Below are 23976 nucleotides of genomic sequence, written 5' to 3' on the forward strand. Positions count from 1 at the left end.
GACACAGTCCTCTGTTTGTATCTTACTGGAAAACAATAATTTCTTAAAGACCCGAGTATATTTACTTATCTCTAAACCCTTGTACCTAATACAGGACTTGGCACAAAGAAAGTGTTCCCAAAATGCTTGATGAATGAATAAGTGAATGAGCCTACTTGTTCACAAGCATACACATCAGAAACAATGAAAAACAACAGAGGACCACAGTCAAGGCCTAGAACAGAGGGCAGCAAACTTTTTCTGTACAGGACAAGATAGAAAACATTTTGACTTTATGGACCACATGGTATCTGCAACTACGGATGCTCAACTTATGATGGGGTTATGTCCGGATAAACACATTATAAATTGAAAATACAATGGTCAAAAATGCATTTAATACTCTGATAAACCCATTGTAAAGTCAAGAACTCATAACTTTACTCACTCTGCCATTGTAGTACAAAAGCAGCCATAAGCAATACTTAAATGAGTAGGTGTGACCATGTTCCAATAAAACTTTATTTTAAAAAGCAAGCAGCTGACTAGATTTGCCCATAGGCCATCATTTGCTGGCCCCTGGATTAGACTATCTAACTCATTTCAAAGTGACATAGACATAAAGCAGACAGGCTCATTCTTAGCAAGTCATTCTCTATTTTCCTTAAAAAATATCTTGCCAGGCTAGAATAGAGAAAGAACTCAGAGTGAGAGAGAGAGAAAATATACCATCTCCTAAGAAAGCCTGCATAGTTTCCAGATGATTAAAAAGATTTTCTCAGAACTCTCAGACCTCAAGCCTCAAGCCCTTGAGGCAGACATGGGGAGAACAAAATTTAAGCTGCAAGTTAGCAACAGATTCCTCCAAAGAGACAGATGTGACTTTAGCCACAAACTTAAGATAACAGAGGACATGATACTGCTTGGTTTTATTACTATTTTTATTATTATTATTGCTAATACTGTCATTTCTATTGATAAACCCTGCCCTAACCGATGTCTTGGGAAAGAATCAAAACAAAAGAGAAAATTAGCTCAAGGGGAAAACCAAACTCAATGGAAATTTAATTAAATAAATAGATTTCTTGACGGTAAAAGAAAAGAGATGTGACATGTCCCCAAACCCAACTTCCTCCATGCCCCTGTCTCCTGTGGGCAGAGCATGAAAAATCCAAATCCTTCCCCCAAAGCAAGAAACTCTCTGATATTACTACCAATATGCCCTTGCCGCATTAAATCATGTCTGTTCAGGCAGAGCTGGTTTCATTCTGTTCTTTCTTTCCTCTTCCCAAGAAATGCATCTGAAAAGAAAATGTTTGGGTTATTTCTTAGCTCTTTCTTCCATCCTACTTTTTAGTGGATGCTATCTCTCCACCAGTTTTGGATAATTTCTTTCCTTAGAAGAGAAGTTTTATGCATGCTCCCCACTGGCAGAAAACTCCAACCTGCCCATCTGGCTAGAGGTAGGGGAGGGACAGCCCAGAGCCTCTCTTCTCTGTCCCTTTGTGACATGGACATTGTGGCTCTGGCAGCTGTACTTCTTTCTTCATTTATGAATTTGGGGCAAGAACTCCAGGCACTGAATTCACACAGGAGACAGTTCAGGAAAATGAAGTGCGGTTGAAAGCAAAGGAAAACATCCTTGCAGGACTGCCAGAAGGATTAAATGAGATCAGACAGGTGCAGACTCGTACTAGCAACAATAATTTGTACCCCAAAATAATAACAGCAAGCCACTGATTACCAGACACCCGTGGTAACTCCATGCCAGGCACTGGACTTTGTATAGTTGACCTCATTTAATCCTTGAAACAACCCAAGAAGTAGCGAAAATTATTATCTGCACTTTCAGGCCAGGAAATGATGGCTCAGAGAGGTGAATTAACTTGCCAAACACCACAGAGCAAGTACCCCACACAGTACCAGGAACACAGTAGGTATTTAATAAATGCTGGTTCAAGCTGAATGCATGGGTGAATTATACACTAAAATGTCATCATCTCTTGACTGACATAACCTCTGTAGAAAGCTAACCTGGTTCTATTTATCAAGGGAGTGACATTAAAGATACTTGAGGTTTTTCGGGGTTTTTTTCTATAAAATTTGAATTATGTCTGCATGGACATATTTTAGGGGAGGAAACCAGAGCTACAGGGATTTTATTTCAACAAAGAGACTCCCCCTCTTCTTTGCTAATGGCCGCAGATAAAGCTGGTGCTACAGCCCCCACTGTCATCAACAAAAGTCACAACTGCTGTTTGTTGAGTGCATACTATATGCCAGTGCAGAGCTCCAAGCTTTTACGTGCATCACTTTACTGCATTCTCAACTCCACATTCTAAGGAAGGTGCAGGTGGCATCGTGGTGTTTATGTTGGAGACACCCATGGAGCTCAGGCCAGCAGCCACCTGACATCTCAGAGCAAGCCAAAGGCAGGGCTGGCACCAGTGTTCCAGTCTGTCCTCTGCAAAGCCCTAAAGGTCAGGGCTCCCTTTCAGACTCCAGGCCTCATCCCCCTGCCTCCTTGTGTCACCTCACTTCTCCCTTCTCCTCACCCACTTCCTGGCCAGTGGCTTGGCCTAATCTACCATGCGGGCATCAAACCCCACCAGTGCTACCTGGACACGGGCCACTATGCCTCTGTCTGGGACAATGTGTCACTGCCACATTGGGAGCCACATTGTGTCAATGCTCCTTAAACATTAGGTCTCAGCTCTTGAAGCCCACAGACTTGCAGACAGACTCGACTGAGTCCAGCTGGGTGACCTTGGATGGGCAACTTCTGTACAGCACCTGGGCCTCTCTCTTTCAGAACCTTGGGAGTATAAAGTGCTGGCTGCACACTGAGCTCCCTGAGTGAAAGCTGGCTTTGTGACTTATCTAGGCTACACAGCCGTGGCCAGGCTCATCCACCTCCCCAAACCCCATCTCCTCCATTTTTACAAGGGATGGAGCAACCCCTACCTTACAAAGTTGTCATAAGGATAGAAGGACGTCATCCATAAAAAGTCCTTGCACACAATGTATCTAGCACATAGTAAACGTGGAGCAAGGCCTGGAACATAGTAGGGGGACAATAAACATCTGTGCAGAGAGACACATGGGACAGGGGCATGTTTTAAATCCTCTCTTTCCACATTCATTGGCACCATATTCAGGATATTCAGGAATATTCAGGAAAGACCATTGGAGACCAGTCCCTTTCTTCATGAAGAAACTTACAAGCTCCTCCATCCCAACCTTTTTTTGGCCCTACCCTGATGTCATAATTACCCATTGCCAAGATCACAGTATCTTGTCTTAGAACTGGCATCACCCATGAATCCGGAGGACCCTGCTAACTAAAGCCCATGATCAGAGGTTTGGAGGAATTTCACTTAAATTCCTCTTTCACTCTCTTGTCATTGGTACAAGGATCAAAGGAAAGTCGACATAGTTGGGGAAGGCTCTGGAATTTTCCCTATGTACTACATCTTTCTTTCCAAAAACAAAAAACAAGTAACTTTGCCCAGAAATATCCGAAAAGATATTTTAAAAAAAATTTTTTTTGAGCTGTGATGATTTAAAAGGAAAAAATCCTGAACAGATCTGAGATTTCTCTTTTGTGGGCAATAAAACAAAATAATCATCGCAGGAAGGAAGTGAAAAAGCCCAGACATAGCCTGTCATCCTGGGAACTCAACGTATACATTTCTTCCCCTGGAAAACTTCCCTTGAATTCGCTCAGGCTGGTTAGGGTCCCTCCTCTGGGCTCCCGTGCCCCTGTGATTCCCCAGTCTCTAAAGAACGGTGATAATCACACTAACACTAACACATCCTAACCATACCCATAGCGGGCATCGAGCACTTCCTACGGCATTTGAGCTGAGACCCCAGTGATAGGAGGAGCAGCCCACAGAAAGAGTGTTGCAGACAGAAGAAACCAGTGCAAAGGCGGGAATTCGTTCTTTCTGTTCAAAGAATACAAAAACGGTGTTACTGAGTTGATATGGGGATCGATGCGGTAAATATAATAACAGTCGGAAGCTGTGGTGTGAACCATAGAGCTGTCTTTGAGAGCGAGGATGTGGGAGCTGTTGTAACTGATCCCTGCCAGGCATGAAAGTCAAAGCTGAGACATGGAGTAGTGGGGATGGGTTTATAGACCATCCATCCGTGCCCAGGCATTTTGCAGACAAGGACACCAGGCTCAGCAAGGCCATGTGGCTCATCCAGGTTATCACAGCCAGAGAAGTCAGAGGCAGGGCCAGAACCCCAGCATCCAGCCTCCAGCCCTGAGCTCGGTCCACTGCTGTCCTTTTTGATGGGTGATTAGGAGCTGTTTATTTGCAAAGCTGATGGAAGTTTTAATAAGGTCCCTGGGGGGAAAGAAGGAGAGATTGCTCGTGTGCATGTGCGCGTGTGCGATTGTGTGTGAGCCCATGTGTGTTGGAGGGAGGGAGGTACATCAAGGCTCCTAGCTTTCATCTGGTTCCTGTTAATTTGACTAAAGACCCCTGGGAAAACCGTGCTCTGGGCATGATAAGCCAAACTCCAACTCAATTATGATTTTTTGTGCTTTTACAGAACCTCAATCTGCACAAAATCTCCTGGCCTTTGTCTGGCCTCTGAATACTTAAATTGTCATCATCATCATCATCATCATCGTTGTCAAAGCCAGAGCAGCTATGTTCCTGGAGCACTTAGGATAAGTCAAGTCAAGGGTTCTCAACTGGAAGTGATTTTGCCCGGGGGACATTTGATGGTGTCTATAGGCATTTTTCTTTGTCACAACCAGGGGGTGGCAGGTAGATGCTACTGGTATCTTGTGGGTAGAGATGCCTCTAAACATCCCCCAATGCACAGGACAGTTCCTCACGACAAACCATTATCCAGCCCAAATGTTAATAGCGCTAAGGTTGAAAAACCCTGAGCTAGCCCTTTTCATGCTATAACTAGACACTACTAAGAAAATCTCCTGCCTGGGGCCTGAGATCTGACAATCAGAACAGACAATGATAACTGTTCTGAAGCCAAGTACCCCCACCCCACAGCCTCGAGACAATCTGCAGCGAGGAAGGACCCTATGTAAGCCAACAGTCCCCTGCCTAAAAGGCCTTTAGTCTAGAAATTTGCTCACTTTTTAGAAATAAATACGGTCATGTGTTTCTTTAAAAGACAATGGGAATTTTTTTTTCAACTTCTCAAATATATTAAAAGAAGATCATGATTGGTTGTCACCTTTTTTCTACTCCAAAATACTAAAAGGAATCAAAACACTGCCCTCCATCCATGGGGCAATAGCTCTGTCAAGTTCAGTGGCTTGACTGAAATCCCAGGCAAAAACCTTTGCCTGTCCACACCCATCATGGAATAGACTTCCCCAGCTCTGGGGCTCCATGACCATTCAGTTCCTGAGGAATCTGCCTCCTGGAAGCAGACTGGAGGCAGAACAGGCAACCCCAGATGATCGTCAAAGGGAGAAGGGAGAGAAACCTATGATTTACAATTCACTCCAGCCCAAAGAACCAAAGTAAGGTTCTGCTCAGATAAGGGGAGTAGCCCCAGACAGAGGCAAAAGCACACATCACCTCACTTAATCCTCATGACAACACTAAAAGATTAAGTAGTATTATCCTTTCCCAAAGACTGAGGCTCTGATAGGGTAGAGTCTGGACCAGCCCCACTGGGACTCACATCCCAGGCTCTGAACTCACATGCCCTCCTGACTGTACCGCAAGCGCTAAGATGTTGATATTAATTGAAGCCAGACATTCTATTGACAGCCTCTGGAAAGGCTCCTACACAGCTGGTGTTACCCCAAATCTGGCCCCAAGCTCTTTCCAGATGTCTCTCCATGGAAAGAACCCACTGCCTAGTTTTCCCCTGTCTCCTCAGAGCTCCCTCGCATCTCCACTAGTTATTATGTGGAACCTACATTTCAACGCTTCCTCTTTACAGCTCATTTTCTCTTCCCAATTCATCTCATAAGTGTGGCAGGAGGACCCATGTATGAGCATCAATGACTTGGACACTGAAGGAAGGTGGTGGCAGCGGGGCCCCGTCTGGGCAGGCTGCGGGAGTTTGCTCAGGTATGCTGCAACTCACTCAAGGCCAGCCAGGGAAAGAGACCCAAGGTTCCCCTGGCTTTCAGCCTGCCCAGACTGCTCTGTCTGTGAAACAGTCAATCCCACACTAGGTCCCTGCTGGAGCTGGGTCAAGCCTTTCTCCTCTGTAGGACTCAGTATTTCCTTATTTGAAAGTTGAGATGATTAGACCGAGGTTCCTTCAGTTGGCACATTACGGTGCATCTTTTCCACGGGCGCTGAGTTAATGCTGACGTCTCAGCTAAAGGAAGATTATCAGGCAGCGTCCCCTGGTGGCCGAAGGTGACACTGCACCATCAAGAAGTGGCCCTGGTCGGATGGTGTCCAAGAAGATAAAAATATTGGGAGGAAAACGCATCTAAGGGTCCACAACCAGCCAGCTATTTTAACCACCATAACTTTTTCAAACAAGGGGCCTAGGGTTTAAAGCAAAAATACAGCCCTGCCACTCAGTTCTTCCGCCCTCCGTGATAATAAAAGAAAAAGGTCTTTAGAAGGTAGAGCTTGAAAAACAATCTGTCAGCCCGTCACCAAGGGTGTCTAGGTATCTGATTACAAAGCTTGTCCGCCTCGTTTCTCCTCCAAAAAATACCAGACAGAGAAGGGAAAAACAAAAGCGCTAAAGAAAGAAAAGGATCAGATGATGAAGCTAAACTGAGCTCTGTTCCCAAGGACAGGGCTGGCGTGGGGGGTGGGAAGTGTGATCTCCTACCCTCCCAACTAAGATCAATAGGTTCTCTGTGTGATTGGGGGAAGGGCTACCATTTCTGGTTTCCCTTTTCAGGTCAGGAATGAAGTCAGTAGGGAGATTTGGAGTGTGAGGTAGTCCCACATTTCAGAATCCCATGGAGGTGGTAGACACATCCACCCAAAGAGAACCACAGTCTCCTAAATACTTTTAGAAAGTACTGTCCAGACAGCATCCGTGTACCTGGCAATCCAGGTTTTTGTGGGTCCTCACCCACAAAAATCTCACAGTCTGGTGGGGAACACACAGGAAAAGTCAGCTTGGAGGACACTGCTTAATGAAAGCACATGTTTTGGATGAAACTGACATGGAATTGAGCACAGGCGCTACCAGGTACAAGCTACATGATCCCGAGCAAGTGACTTACCCTGTCTAGGAGTGTCCATCCTTCCTGCCCTTTCTGCCTTCCCCTGAACGCTTAGTATATATAGTAAGTGCTCAATAAATTACAGCTTCTTAAATGCTGTACCACTTGTGCAAATATTAGCTCACGCCACCAAGGAGTTCTCCTTAATCGATGCCTCCCCAACCTCTTCATGTATTTATTTCCCTCCTCCCAAAGGAAGTTCTTCATATCAGACTGAAACCTCTCCTGGTTTAGAGCATGCATGTATTTGTTTTCACTAACACATTATTTCTTGCTTGGTCTTTTACAACAAGGACTAGCAAACTTTTTCTCAAAAGAGTCGATAGCAAATATTTCAGGCTTTGTGGGCCATTCGGTCTCTGTCACACTAAACAATTCTGATGTTGTAGTGTGCAAATGGCCGTAGATGGTATGTAAACAAATAGGCATGGCAGTGTTCCAATAAAACTTTATCTACAAAAGCAAGTAGAGGGCCAAATTTGGCCTGTGGGCTGTAGTTTGCCAACTTATCTGCTCATTATGTCTCCCACACAATCCACCACTGATAGAAACTGCTGTTCCCTCATTTCTCTCTCCTAGGACAAATATATAAATGCCTCAACCTTCCCCTGCAAGGGCATAACTTCCATGATTAAATGATGACAATTCATTTGTTTGTTAATTCATTAAATGATATTTTTGCTACTGTGCTAAGTAGCTTGTAGGAAGAAAAAAAAAGGGAGCATTGTGTTTTGAGTATATGGTCTGGGATTAGCCCAAGCTCAAGTCCTGCAGTCCTGCAATTTACTGGCCTTGTGACCTTGGGTCACATGGCTCACCTCTTTGTGCCTTGGTTCTCTTGTCTAAAAACTGAAGAATACAACAGTCCCTACTTCATAGGGGTGTATCTAAAATTTAAGTGAAGTAATCCTCAAAATCAGCTTAAAATAGTGCCTGATGCACTGTATGTTTTTAATATTTTATTGTTATTATTTTTGTTGTTATTGAAAGATGGCTCTGCTATCCAGAAATTTACAATCTGATATGGGAGATTTATGTATGAAAACAACTATAACATAACTGCCTGATAAACAATACAGGATTGGAGCAGATGCAATCAAGGAAGGCTTCCCAGCAGTGGTAGCATTTAAGTTATGTCTTGAGACATCATCAGGAGTTGTCTAAACTATGGGAAGTTTACTTCAGGAAGATGTAGGCCAGGAAGTGTTTCCTTTTGAACAGGTGCAAAGAGGGGATTTAATCAATGATAAAAACCATTGAAACCCATGGGGTCTGAGCATTCAGCCCCACCAGGCATCAGCAGCAGGAAGGAAAGTATCACGGGGGACAGACCAAAGTAAACAAATGAAGTTTGAGGAGGATTCCTGTCCTTCAAATTTGTTTTGTTTAAGTTACACAACTACTTGTGGTTGCCCAGGAAGATAGAAAATGCATTCGAGCAAGAGAGAAATAATAATTACCCTAATCCAAGAATGACTATGCTAAATATCCAAGTGTATTTCCTTCCAGACTTTTTTCCTTCATTTTTTTACTAAGTAATATGCAAATTTAAAAAAATTTTTAAATACTAAGTAATATGCAAATTATGGTCAATACAGCAAGTTCTTTTTTTCTTCCCCAAACAATAGCTTGGATAATTCTCATACAAGACTGTAAGACAGTAATCAGGAAAATAATTAAACAAAGCAAAAAGCCACCTGAGGAAAAACCGTGACTATAATGAACTAAAACCATCTCCTGGTTTCCAGCAATGCTGCTGCCGCAATATTGGAACATCTTAGAAAGAGGCAAAAATAACTTTGTTCCAAATAACAACATTTTTTTCCATCTTCCCTGCCCCTCTGCCTTCCGCCTGCACATTACTGCACTTCACAAACGTATTCATGTGCCGCCCAGGGAAGCCTTCCACCCTCCCTCAGAACCATAGCTGGGAAGGACAGAGATACTGACTGAGAGAGATTCAAACCTGCCAGAAGTTTTCCCATCTGTGAAATGGGAACGCAGCCCAATCTGTCCACTACTCATGCTATTGTGAGGCTCAAATGAGATCACCTGCACACAGGTGATTCCTAAAACTGAAGGTGCCCTGCAAATGTGCAACATTCATATTTGATATTTATTTACGTGTGGCCTTTAAATAATTTCTTTTATCTCAGTGCTGGTGTAAGTTGCTACATCCCTGCTAATCCCTAAAGGGCTTCCCCCACAAGCTGGGCAAACAGAAACACAGGGACTACCCAGAGTTACAGGGAAAACCGTCCCCTCCCCTTTCTTATGGGGGGAGCCTTACGCTTATGGGAGTCGGCCTCAGTGCCAGCCCTGCCTCTGATACTCAGTTGCTGTGTGACCCTAGACAAGGACTCTACCTCTCTGAGCCTCAGTTTTCTTACCATAAAATGGAAATAATAACACTATGGACCTCCTGAGGTTGCTGAAAGGATTAAGTGAGCCGGTGCTGCATGTCACTTGTCCAGCACAGGACGTGGCCCAGTAAGAACTCAACCAATATTTGCTGCTGCTATAATTACCTGCTACTAGCATTCATTCAATCACTCGGTGACTACTTTTTACACTCTAACTCTGAGCCAGACTCTGGGACAATTCTGGCACAGTGGTTCTCCAAGTGCAGTCCCCATACCAGCAGCATCAGCGCCACCTGGGATCTTGTCACAAACACAGATTCCCAGGTGCTGTCCAGCCCGTCTAATACAGGAACTCTGGGGGAGAAGCCCTCTGGGGGATCCTGAAGCATGTTCAAGTTTGAGAATCACTGTTTTAGTGGGAAGAGGTAGGGAAACAAATAAAACAAAATCATCTTAGATGTGACAGGGACCATGAAAAAAATAAAACAGAGTAACGGGACAGAGAGTGGCTGAGATGGAGGTAGGACTCTCTGAGAAGGTGGCATTTAAGTTGAGATCAAAATAACAAAAAAAAATAGCCAGGGGGAGATGGGGGCAGCATATTTCAGGCAGAAAGAATGGCCCATGCAAAGGCCCTGAGGCAGACTTTGGGAGGAAAAGAGAGAAGGTCAGGGTAGCTGGGTGTAATGGAGGTAGTGAAAACATCAGGAGACAGAGACCTGTTCAGGTGCCTGGGGGAGGGACCTGGGGTCTTATTCTAAGATGTAACAGTCTGTCTCGGTCTGTCTCAGTTCATCTGGTTTTGTGCACATGGACCCACAATTTTCCAACAGTTCAGCCCCTGCCAACCATACAGTACAAGTTCAGTGTCAGGTCTGTGTCCAGTTCTTCTGTTCAGTGCCTCTGTGGGAGCCAGAGGTAAAGAGAGGGAGCAACTATGGCTCCAATCAGAGATGACGGCCGGGAGCCAGGTTCTTTTTGTTCTCATTGGAGGTTTCTGCAGAAGAGCTGCTGATGGCATGAAACAGCGGGTGGGCAAGAGACAGGGACCAAAAGGCAGCCGGCAAGAAAGTGAAAGTGGGCTGATGGGAAAGGGCTGATGGAGCCCTGGAGCAGGTTGCCCCCAGGGGGTCTGCTGTAAGACCAAGGCTGGGGAAGAAATGTCCTTCCCCCCAGGGAGCAGACAGTGGCTTTGTGGGAGGAATACTTTGGTTCAGATTCAGTTTGGGGAGGCAGGGTGGACAGAAACTGACTTAAACCCAATATGTACTGAGCACCCAATTTGCCAGACACAAGGCTAAGTGTTTGCATGAACTCATTTTTTCCCTAGAAACAAACAACTCCACAAGGAAGATACTATTAGCATCCCCATTTTACAGATGAGGAAAGCAAAGTCAAGTTAAATAGATGGGGGACATTGAGGGCAGCCCAAAGGGGAGCAGAACTAAGGGATGAAGGAGGGAGGGAGGGAAATTGACTAATGGATTTAGTTGTGCCTAAAACAAGCTCCATCTGCCCTTGACTCAAGTTTGATAGAATCTGATCAAGTCCCTTCCTTTCTTAAAAACCTTCCAACCACTTCTTGTTCTGCTTGGGAGAAACCCAAACTACCTGCCAGGGCTACAGGTGCCTCAGGAACTGGCCCTGCCCCCTGTCTTTCTGCCCCCCCTCCCTGCACTGGACTAGCCTATTGACAACTTGGCTATGCGGCCATCGACCTTTCTGGAACCCCCTTCTGTGTGTAATTCCAGGTTAGAGTTGGCCAAAAGTGAAGCTGTACAAGATTTGGGAGACAAAAGTGAAACAGAAACTGTGGTGCTCTGCAGGGAGACATGGGTTAGGGCAATAGGAGACAGATGCTGAGGTCTGACTTGGTTTATTCTCCACCTTCCCCACTCCACAGCCAGCTCTCCTTCCTGATGGGGGGTCTTGATGACCAAGAGCAAGCTCAGGTTCACCACGAAAGGCTTCATGCCAGACTCACAGAGGTCACACAACTTTCCATGGGCACCTGCACTAGCCTGTCTTTGAGGTCTTCCTCCAACAATTGGACATGCCAGCTACCAGATGTCCCTGACAACGCAGGCTGGCTTACTCCTATCAGGTCAGATTAGAGACCTTTCTCTGAATCTTCTGTTTCCCCTTTTGAACTTGTACATCCCCAGCTCCTTCTACAGTTGTATAAGAGCTAACTCCTAGAATAAATTCATTTTTCCATTCATTGACTCCTCAAGTTGCCAGCAGAAGTGATACAGCACCTGATCTAGGACTAGCTTGTAAGACAACTGGTACTTCCATTTCCTCTCTCTTAGAATGCTCACTCATGCTATAAAAAGCCCAAGTCACATGGAAAAGCAACACATAGGTGCACTGGCAGACAGCCTTGGCTGAACTCCCACCCAATAACCACTGCCAACTGCCATCTACATATGTGCACCATCTTGGATGTTTCAGCCCAGCCAAGCCCCAGATGACTGCAGCCCAAGCCAACAACATGTGGAACAGAAGAACTAACCAGCTGAGCCCAACCAACTCTGGGAATCATGAGAGATAACAAAACAGTTGTTTTAAGCTGCTAAGTTTTGGAGTGGTGTGTTACACAGCAATGAGTCACCAGAATACACACCACATGCACCATCTTTCTACTTCTTAAAAGTACGTTAGAGATTTGCATGACATGTTTTCTCTGCTCTTCCCCTGATCTTCTCATGCCTAGTACTTTCTTGTCACTCAGGTCTCAGCTTAAATGTCACTTCTCCAGAGAGGCTCACTGTCAGTTTTATGGCTCAACTTGGCTAAGCTTTAGTCCCCAGTTATTCAATCAAACACTAATCTAGGTATTGCCATGAAGGTGTTTTGTAGATGTGATTCAAGTCTATAATCAGCTGACTTTAAGTAAGGGCAATTATTCTCAATAGTCTGGGTGGGCTGATTCAATTCAATGAAGTGCCTTAAGAGCAGAACTGAGGCTTCCCTGGAGAAAAAGAAAATCTGGCCAAGGACAGCAACTTCAGCTCATGCCCAAGAGTTCCAACCTGCCCTTCCTGGTGACCTGCCCTACAGATTTCAGACTTGTCCAGCCACCCCCTCACCCCCACCCCCAAACACATAAGCCAATTCCTTGCAATAAATCTCTTAATATATTTATTCTCCTAGATCTACTTCTCTGGTTGAACCCTATCTGACCCACTCTGATCACCCCATCAAAGCCAGCCACCTAGTCATCATCATTTCACTCCATTTTAATCCTCTGCATAAAACTCATCACCATCTAATTTTTTAAAATTTATTGTTTCTTCCAATATATTCTCGAGCAGTGCTGTCCAACAGAGCTTTCTGTGATGATGGAAATGCTGTAGAACTGTGCTGTCCCAACAGGGTAGCCACTAGCCACAGGTGGCAATAAACCACTTGATCCATTTGCTGTGTGGCTACTGTGAATGAAGAAAGTACTTTTAGATTTTATTTAATTTTAGTGAATATAAGTTTAACTTGCCATGTGAGTCTAGTGGCTGCCCTACTGGACAGCTCAGGTCTGGAACGCAGGTCCACGAGAGCAGGTGGCTGATCAGCCTTCCCCGTCACTGCGTCTCTAGTCCCCCACAGTGGCTGAAACAGAAAGTTCCATCAGTATTTATGGAGAGAATGAATGAGCCACTTGTGCATAAGCACCTTTGCATCAGGTCTGTGATACTTGCAAGGGAGAGTTCTAAAGCAGTGAAAAACCTGCCTGAACAGGAGGGCTGGAGCACGTACAGGGGAAAGGAAGGACGTCAACACTAGAACACACTAGACCCTGTGGGCTTTATGGGGGGGTGGGCAGCTCTTCTTCTGCCCGCCCAGCCTTCCCCAAGTTAGAAGCAAGTGGAACAATAGGGCAATCAAGACCCGCTCTTACTCTTTGTTCTAGTCAAAGGAAGACTACGTGGTAGAAGGCGGGGTTCTGGGGGGCTTCATTCAAAGCCCAAACTGGGAAGAAGCCAGAGAGCATCTGAGGCTGTCCTATTTTGGGGCCACTTTGCATCCTGTTTTTCTCCTGGCTGCCAGCTCTCCCCCTGGATTCTCAGGAGGAGGAGCAGGAGAGAGCCCAACCTAACCAGCTCCTGGGAAGTTGCTGGGGTACAGGGCTCCTGGCTCCAGCCATACCCTGGCCTCTGCCCCTGCATGGATCTCCAAACCTCCTGAAGGACTTCCCAGCGTCTCACCCTGCTCTAAGCCACCTTCCTACTCTGCAGCCAGAGTGTTTGCTTGAAAACTTGACAAGAGATCCAGGCACCTTCTGCTCAGAACCCTGCAGTGTCAGCTCCTTGCCACAGCCCACCATGGGGGCTGGCCCTGCCCAGCTGCCTGACTCCAGCTCCCACTGCTCTCCCCAGTATTCCCAGTGGACAGCCACACTGGTTTCTCCATGCCTGGGATGCTCCACCCTCCTTCCTGCCACAAGGCACTTTTGTGTGCTTCATGATCCCCAGTCAATAGGAGAATTCCTCCTCTTCCTTTAGGTCTCAGCTGAACCCTGAAGCCCTGAGAAAGTCCCCAAGCCCTGGAACCCAGCATTGTGCCAGATGCATAGTGGGTGCTTGATAAACACGTATGGTAGGGAGGGAAAAAAGGAGGGAGGGAAGAAAGCAAGATTGTCCATTATCTTAACCTTGGGTTTTTCCTTGGGAAAGTGAAGATGCAAATGACCACAAATTATTAGGCTCAAACAACCAAAAGGCCAAAAAGAATAGAGAGAAAGAAGGAACAGTAGAAAATAGGAAGAAAGCCACAGCGACAGCACTAACAGCGGGACCACTCCCCCAACAGGCTCACTTCTGATAAGACAGCTGTGACCCAGGATAGGAGTCAAGGAGGGGACCCTGCTGTCCCTCAGCCCTGAAGTCTCCAGCCCTGGGCTGGAGGGGAAGGCATATGGCAAAAATATACTCTTCCAGCAGCCACAGCAATTTCACCCTAGGACCTCTGCTCTGTAGTGACCATGAGGGGAAATGGAGCTGTGTGCCGTGGAAAAACTGCTTGGGGTTCTGCTTTTATTTTTTTGGCCAGGGAAAGGTGGGCCACCTCTAGAGAACAATCAAGCCAGACAGATGGGGGAAATAGGCTATAAAGAAGCGGCAGCGTGAGGGAGACAGTGGCTCAGAGGGAAGGGAAACACAGAAAAACAAAGAGTTAGAGAGCTGAATTAGAAAAGCTGAAGCCCGGGGCCACTTGGAGAAAAAAAGAGAGGAAGATGGGAAGAGGGTGGAAAAAAGTGAGTTGGGAGCAGAGAAAGGCCAGAGGACCTTGGCGATGAAGGTGATGATGATGATGGTGATGATGGTGATAATGATAGTGATGATGATGGTGATGATGGTGATGATGATGATGGTGACGATGGTAGTGATAATGGTGATGATGGTGGTGATGGTGGTGATGGTGGTGGTGGTGATGATGGTGATAACGGTGAGGATGGTGGTGGTGATGGTGATGGTGGTCATGATGATGGTGATGGTGGTGATGATGATGGTGATAATGGTGGTGATGATGATGGTGATGGTGGTGATGATGGTGATGGTGGTGATGGTGGTGATGGTGGTGGTGGTGATGATGGTGATGGTGGTGATGGTGGTGATGGTGGTGGTGGTGATGATGGTGATGGTGGTGATGATGGTGGTGGTGATGATGGTGATGGTGGTGATGGTGGTGATGATGGTCGTGATGATGATGGTGATGGTGGTGATGGTGATGATGATGATGGTGATGATGGTGGTCATGATGATGGTGATGGTGGTGATGATGGTGGTGATGGTGGTGATGATGGTGATGGTGACAATGATGATGATGGTGGTGATGATGATGATGGTGGTAGTGACGATGGTGATATGGTGGTGATGATGGTTATGGTTGTGGGGGCGGACAGGGATGGTGATGATGGTAGTGGTGGCAATGATGATTATGACAATAATAACAACAAGAATTATCACGTACCTAATTTGGGCCAGACCGTGTGATTTGCCTGTATCAACTCATGTAATCTTCCCAACAACCAATAGGGAAGACATGATCGTGATCCCTACCTGTAGTGTATTGAATTGTGTCCCCCCAAAGTTTAATGTGTTGGAGGCTTGGTTCCCACTGTGGTAGTTTAAAAGGGTGAGAAATCCTATTATGGCAATTGAAAGGTGAGACCTTGAAGAGGTGATTAGATTGTAGGACCGTGCAGTAGTGAATGGATTAATAATGGTAGTCAGCGGCGTAGTTCTTAAGGCTTTAAAAGGAGAGTAGGTAAGAGTCTCTCTCTTTCTCTCTCTCTCTCTCTCTCTGCTCTGCCATTTTCTGCCATGTGAGACCCCTGCACTGCTGTAAAGCCACCCCCAAAGAAGACCCTCACCAGATGTGTTCCCTGGTCTTTGGACCTCCCAGCCTCTGAAACTGTAAGCAATAAATTTTGTTTTCTTATAAATTACCCAGTTCCAGGCATTTTGTTATAAGCAATAGAAATGGATGAATACACCATCCTACTGCTTAGGAAACTAAGCCCAGAATCATGAAATACCTTACTCAAAATCACACAGCAAGTAGGTAGCAAAGCCAGAATCCAAATCCAAGTTTGCCAGACTTCAGACTCCGTACTCGTAGCAGATGACTGACTGAGTACTGAGAAGGAGAGAGCAGAAAGGAAAACAGTGGAGAGGATGGAAACCTGACCTAACCACCTTATTTAATATGACAACCCATCCTTTCTCCCTTCCCCAGAGGGCACTACCAACCTCCCTTAGCCTGTTGCACATTTTCTTTTACCCACAGTACTTATTCTAACACACTGTATATAATGTATGTGCTCATTATGATAATCGTCTATTGTCCACCTCCCCACACTGGAATAAAATCTCTATGGACACACATGTAAGCATGCATTTCCAGAGATTAGAACAGTGCCTGGCATAGAGTGGGCATTCAATAAATTTTGTTGAATGAGTGAATACATGTTTTTTGGTTTCAGGCCACAGCTGAGAGATAAGAAAAGGTTGATATGCTGGCTTTGGGATCCCCTGAGCATGCTGAATGAGAAAATGAGTATTCTTTGGTTTCAGGCTAAGGCTGGTCTAACAAGCTGTAAGAAAAGAAGAAAGAGTTAAGATTTCCTACCTGTGGGGCTCCTTGGGCACTGAGAAATAAAAATATCCCCCAAACCCAAGGAGAAAACTAAGATTAGCATTAACATCTCTAAAATAAAGCTGCCTCCGTCCTTTAAGAAAGGTTACAGGTTCTTGGCCAGGCACAGAGCTGCCTTGCCTCCACATACTTAGCGTCCATATGAACTTCTCAAAATAATGTGGATTCCTTCAGTCATTTAACAAACATGCATGGTGTCCCCCCTGCACACCAGAATTTATAATATCTGATTTCATTACTGTCGGAAACTCCAGCTCCAAGATGAGTCTGGCATGACCCTCAAGAAGTAAGTCTGGTGGGAAAGACACTCATTTATTCCCTAGTTTGGGATAACATTTTCAGCTAGGATGAAAGGCAGGAAATGATGGAATCATCCAGCTCCCAAGATGGTGAGAAGCTTCAAGGAGCCAATTATCATTTTTGAGGGAAAACAGAATTCAAAACATGAAGGCTCCTCTGAAGATGGCTCACGGCTTCCCTCTGGTGGAGACCAGTAGCAAGTACATCACGTGTCTTTCCCGCACCTCGTTCAACACGGATAGCCTGGCCAAGGTGCTGGGAATAGCGACGTGAAAAGCAACACCCTGAGCCTGCCCATAGGGAGGTCACAGTCGGATGAGGGAGCGAGACAAGGAAGCTGACAACCACTATAAGGTATGGGCTGTTGGTGACAGAAGCATCCATCCATCCACCCATCCACACATCCACCCATCCATCCATTCAACAAAGTACAGAAGCCTTGAGGCACATGCATGCCTGGTCTGTTGAGGGGAAATCAAGGAGTTCAGCATGGCTGAAATCACGTAAGCAAGAGCGAGGGTAGGGGAGGGAGGCTGGGGAGGTGGGGAGGGGCTCAGCAGTGTAGACCTCAAGGGTCACTGGGTGTGCAGTGTGTTCTGGTGACCAAAGGCAGTGGCCAGCTCAGTGTGCAGAGTCCAGGAAAGACCTCATAGAGGAGCAGACTTTGGGCTGAGCTTGAGGACACACAGGGATTCCTCAGAAGGACCAAAGGGGAAGGGAATTCTAGGCAGAGAGGCAAGTACCAAGATGTGAAATCCATGCCTTACCTAGGAAATTCTAAGGAATTAGTGGGTTTATCAGATCTTTAGGTCTTGAGGGGGAAATATGAAGGTGGGACTCTAAGTAGGAGCCAAATCCCGAAGGACGTGAGAAAGGCGGTATACTTACGCCCTTGGTGAGTTTCATGGGCCAGGTTTACTGAACCCCTACTATGTGCTAGATATTGACCTTCACGCTGGGAATAAAATAGGGAGCAGAAATAGGTACAATTCCTGCCCTCTTGCAGCTTCTAAAGTGAAGGAGAGAGGCACCCATTTAAAAATCGCTCCCCAAAAAAGGTTAAAATAAGAATGTGATAAGTGGTACCATTAATTGCAGGAATGGCAGCGGTGAAGTGTGATATTAAGGACACTCGGGTCTGGGTGGACAGTCCTTTACCAAGAGGTCTGAGTTGAGCTGACCTCAGCCCTAAGTGCTGTAGGAATTGGACAGAAGTAGACACTTGACCACCACTTCCTTATGGCTCTGGGGCTGGCATCTGGGGCAGGACGGAAGAGACTGAATTCTAGCTGCCTGGTAGGAGTTGTAAGCAGGCCTAGGAACAATTAAATCAGTGTTTTTTCAAACCATGGGTCACAGTCCATACGTGAGGTGTGATATGAAAGTGATGGTCATTACCAGCATTTGGTAAATGATGCAGAATAAAATAGGAAAGAATTTAAAATATCTGCTTTCATCATGCATAATAAGGATGGTGGGTGTTGTTCATGAAATCTGCTTCAGTTGTATGTGTACGTGTAGCTACATGTATGTTTGTGCAGGTGTATGTGTGATGGGGTCGCAATATAATCATACTTGTTACTGCATGTTTTGATCAAAAAAGTGTGACAGACAGCAGATAAGAGGACCTCTTGAGGTCTCATCTGGCCCAGGATGTCACAAAAGATGACTGTTCAGCCCCCAGAGGGCTAACAGAAACACCTGTCCCCGGCAGAGCTGGATTTGAGCTCCACATTTAAGGACTTTGCCAAACTCAGTAGCATGACTCTGATGAGAATATACAAACTCTGAAAAGCAATTAAGAACCTAACCTCAGATGGTCATTGTCACACATTGCGGGGCCAGGGAGGAGAAGGTAGAGAGGCATTTATTGGTATGAACTTTCTGGAAAGCCATATGGCAAGGTTCACCAGAAGCCTTAAAATATATAATTTTTGCTGCAGGACCCCATTCCTATGAATTCGCTCTAAAGGAATAGCCATGGATGTACCCAAAGATACTACTTAAGTGTATTTACCGCAGCACTGCTTATGACAGGACAAATATGGATACAACCTAAAGTTCCAATAGTAGATTGGCTGAATAAATGGTGTTAGTATTCAGGCATTAAAAATGAGAAGAAAAGACATTTATTGACAAAGGAAGATGTTTATGATATACATTGTAACTTGGTGTAATTCGTTAAAGGAGAGAAAACTGCCAAAAGTGCTTCCCACTGTAGGTAGAGAGAAGTTGCCTTGGGGCAGATTTTCTATGTACTGAGTGATCAGGAGGCCCCTGTCAGCCATGCTAATGTTAGGTGAGTCAATAACATTGGACTAGAGATAAGGAATAACATGACCCTCATGGTTAGTCAACCAAGGGTGATTTTGCATCCTAGGGAACATTTGGAAATATCAAGAGACATTTCTGTTTGTCATGACTTGGAATGAGGGGATGTCACTGGTATCTCACGGGTAGAGGTCAGTGATGCTGCTAAACAAACATCCTTCAATGCACGACAGCCCCAACTCATGGTCCTTTTTGATAGTTACTGTTGCCTAGATCAGGATCTGCTAGCAAGAATGTAGACAAAGGGCATGCATGGGGACTGGGCCAGTGACCTTTTCCAAATAGTTCTGTTTTGTTCACTGCTGTATCCTCAGCCCTGCTGGCACATAATAGTCACTCAGCAAATACTTGTTGAATGTTGCAGGGTGAATCAAGCAAGGGCATCTGTAAATAAGCATCCGTCTGACTCTGCCAGACTGATGTTCAACAGTGACACCTCATGGTGGGAACTGGGACCACTGTGCTAGTGGGCCAAGAACACTTCTATGGCTGGTGTTTGCAAAGCCCGTCCCTTGGGACTGAAAGGCCCCAGAATTTGTGGCAAAATCACAAGGCTAGAGGGAAGCAGGAAGCCTCAAGAGGATGATATTTGATGTTCTGCTGATAAAGACAAATGGGTGTTGCAGCAATGAATCAGAAAGGTCCAGGAGAGATGATGACATATTTGGACACCAAACAGATAAAACAAGTCACAGAGGTTATTTTGCTAGGTGAAAAAAACAAAACAACTTTCAATATGTATGGATAATCCTAATGCTACTGTTTTAAAAAAGTATACACATACCCATTAGTCTGGAAGAATTATACTAAAATTTATACCAAAATGACAACAGCAGGTCCCTAGGAGATGGGGCTTGGGGTAGTTATTTTATTTACTTTAATCTATTTTCTAATTTATGCTAGAATGAATGCATATTATTTATGTAAAACAAAATAAGGAATGAGACAGTGACGCAAAATACAAAGGCACTTCAGAACGTCTTAGGCAAAAAGACCGCAGTGTCCTACACACATTCAATATTTCCATATCTGGATCCTAATTATCCAGAGCCAAACGCCCTACAACCTCAGTAGGTCTTCCTTGGGCAGGAGTTCAAACCCAAGAGCTGTCCTGCCCACCTCTTCCAGCCTCCAAATCCCAGGCCATCCTTCCTCTGTTTGTGACCTGGATTTATCATCCAGGGTTGACTCTCTTGTCCCGGCCTTCAGTGGTGGGCACAGGAATCCTGAGGGACAGTGGCAGATGTGTTGTGGACAGGTATCCATACCCCTGGGCCTGCTTACCTGACATGTGGACGTTTCTGAGGCAGGAGAGGGAGGCATTGAGACGGGCACACTCCTCCCGGTTGGCTCCATATTTCTCCACGGTCTCACACACCTGTTCATCTGTCATCTCCAAGAGGTCTTCCAGGCTCAGCTGGCCAGGGGAAATTTCCTAGGGGAGAGAAGTGACAAGGACATCAACTAAACTGTAAGCTCCCTGAAGGCAGGAACAATGTCTGTGCCTCCACACTGCCCTCTGGTGGTGCCTAGTGGAGTACACACCACTGTGTAAATGCTTCGCACAATGGTTGGGTCTCAGGATCTAGGGTCAGACAGGACTGGGATCAAATCTCAGGTTTGCCACTCATTCACTAGACAATCTCAGACTAGTCACTTAACCTCACTGAGCCTCACTTTACTTGCCTATAAAATGCGGATCTCAAGTGCACATACTTGGTAAGGTAGCACATATGTTAGTGCCCAGCAGCACTCCATAAATGGAAGCAATTAATTACATCTGTCTCCCCACCCGGCTTCTGAGCTCCTCATGAGGCAGGGCCTCATTTATTTGTCTCTGAATGGCCCTCAGTGACTCCTGCTCAGCTTGGACTGCAGTGACTCGTCCAAATCCCAGCTTGGAGCTTGGAGCAAGCAGACTGGGGAACTCAAGTCCTCTGATGGCTATGCTCATGCTCTGCTTCCTCTCTTCTAGGGCCACAGTGTCTAGGGTTCATAGTGCGTCTTCAGGAACCCTAAGGGGAAAGGGCTGAAATGGGTGGAAATGAAACTGGAATTGTGTTTGAGCCCATGGGTCACGGCTTTGCATCTTAAAACAAAGTGGTAAGGCTGGGGTACAGCATGCAGAAGGAAAAGGGACACCTCTGAAGAGATGGACTGGGAACAGAATTCCCAACTGTAACTGTCCGTTCACTGCCACCAGCAATCACACTCTTTCCCCAGAACAGTGTCTCCCTAGACACCGTATATGAATACACCTCGAAATTTGTCAAACTTCCATATTTATATATCTATATATGTATATAAGAGCCTTCTTTCATAGCACTTGATGATATCCAACGTTTTTACATATATTATTATTTAAATACGGGTTTTAAATACATATGAATGGCAATTCTAGGGTAATATTGTGGGATAATTCTGCCCTCTTGTGGCCATATCTGTGTATTACAACAAAAACCGCCAGAAAGGGGAAAACAGTAGCAGCACAAAAATCTATCCAAAAAAGTGAGCTGCAGGGCAAAAGCCAAAGCCCAATCAGTGCCTTGCCAATCAGTGCCTTTCAGCTCACCAGGGCAGGGGACAGAGAGTGAACAATAATTGAGTCACTTAGAGGCTTTCTCAAATAGGGACACTGCAGGTAAGCCCCACTTTAAGAAATGTGATGAACTGAGATCTGAATGTACAGAATGAATCGTGTTTTGAGGGGACGATTCACAGCATGAAAGGATTCTCCTGTTTGCTGCAGGATTCACTTGTGCATTTTAATCTGATTTATAAATATATATGTATGGTAACTATATATTCGACATATATATACCCATAAGTTCACAGAAAAACAGAATTAAAAGATAATACAAATCTTTCTATGAACTTTTTGAAGACCCCTCGTATATATTGAATATATATATATATATAATTTATGCTGAAATTTAGGATCATAACACAACCATAAGATTAACGTTTTTATGACATCAAAAACGGCGAAAGACTGAATAATCTTGGCCCAAAAGAGCACATGCACTTCTGTTTGGTAATAAGTGCAGTAATAATAACAGCTGGAATGGATGGAGTATTGTTTTAAGTGCTTTTCATGGATTTTCTTTTAATGTCACAAAGACCACATAAAGTAGGTACTTTTATCGTCACCATTTACAGACTAGGACACTAAAACTCAGAGAGGTTAGACCACTTGCCTAAAGTCACACAGCAAGTAAGCGGTGGAGCCAGGGTTTGAACCCAGGTAGTCTCACTTGGGTGCTTTTTCCATACTGCCATTTCCATAGCAGAAAGGGGACCTCTGGTGGACACACACACAAACTGCAGACAGAGAACTGGAACCCCAGCTCCACCCCCACTCCCTGGCTGGTGACCTTGGACTCAAGATTCTCATAGGTTAAGGTAAGAGCCAAAACTCAGGTTCCTGCAGGCCAAGTAAATATAAATGAGCAAAGTGGTGAACCAAAGGGCACGGGCACACAAGGAACCCAAAGAGAGAGCAGATCCATTTCATTGCTGCCAGACAGGAATTCAGTACAGTGTGGTCAGCAATTCTAATTTTTCAAGTGAAAAATCAAAAGCCAGAGATCTGAGATTTTTTAGGCAAACTCTTTCAGTTTTTTAAATATTGGCTCAAAATACATTTTTGAGTATCGTATCAGCCAAAGAAAAAATGTCTGCTTATCAGATACACCTTGAGGGCCACCAGTTTTCAACCCCTGGTCTAGAAGACTTGTTTCTGCCTTACTTGCTCCATAGGTGGTGCTTAATAAATAAATGATCCCAAAAGCTTCTGAAAAGTGTGCCAGGCCATGCAAATATACTGTCTGTATGTATACAGGACTTTTCATCCTAAGGGCATACACAAGAAACCAGTCTTGGCCCCCTGTTCATCCTGGGAATGAAATAAGGGCATACAGAATAGTGTGCCATCTTGTGTGCATATGTGAGATGGGGTGGGGGTGGGGGGATGGAGGAATGTGGGGGTGCTGCATTAGCTCAGGATTGTCAGATCTGGTGGGGTCAGGTGAGATTCTTGTCTTTGGGGACAAGATCTAAAAAGAGAGAGGCCTCTTCAAGCAGGAAGTGAGAGTACCTAGAGAAAGGGCTCTTGGGCCCAAGGCATTGGAGTGGGGAGGACCCCCTCTTCTGCCCAGCTCTGGGAGGCCCCAGCAACAAGAAAGTGAGGAGAAAGCACAGTGCCTCCCACCTGAGGCTCCAGAGTCCATCCAACCTGGCTTCTTCTGCTAGCCCCACCCACCACTAGCTGGACCAGACTCTTCATCCCTGAGCCTCGATTTCTCACTCTGTATAATGGGGGTAACAGGCATACCTACCCAAAATGGTGTTGGGAGAAGTCTGAATAGTCTCAACAGTTGAGGTCCTTCCTGCAAAGCCCTTAGTACAATGCCTGGCACCAAAGATTCAGTCATATGAGCTGGTTTTATTAGGAACAGCTCAGCCCCATCACAGGAAACAGTGGGTTCCTGGGATCTCAGAGGGTAGGGAAATCTCACTATCCATGTGACCTTAAGGATGTGGACACAAGACATCAGGGCTCTGGCTTAGTTTTGCTATTGGAAAACCTGTTACTTTCAAAATTTTCAACAGCAGCAGCAGTAACAACGACTATATGCTAACATT

At 45.3% G+C, this 23976-nt stretch overlaps 1 protein-coding gene across 1 annotated transcript in view; it reads right to left on the minus strand.

The window, feature by feature from the left end:
* Positions 1–23976, minus strand: part of KSR2 (kinase suppressor of ras 2) — a 418923-nt gene that overhangs the window by 306082 nt on the left and 88865 nt on the right. Inside the window, exon 3 of the mRNA XM_063087289.1 lies at positions 20617–20767. Within this exon, the coding sequence (XP_062943359.1) occupies positions 20617–20767 (151 nt within the window). The remainder of the gene's footprint in view (positions 1–20616; positions 20768–23976) is intronic.

The sequence above is a fragment of the Cynocephalus volans genome, chromosome 2 (genome assembly GCF_027409185.1).
Source record: "Cynocephalus volans isolate mCynVol1 chromosome 2, mCynVol1.pri, whole genome shotgun sequence".
NCBI classification, from domain to species: domain Eukaryota; kingdom Metazoa; phylum Chordata; class Mammalia; order Dermoptera; family Cynocephalidae; genus Cynocephalus; species Cynocephalus volans.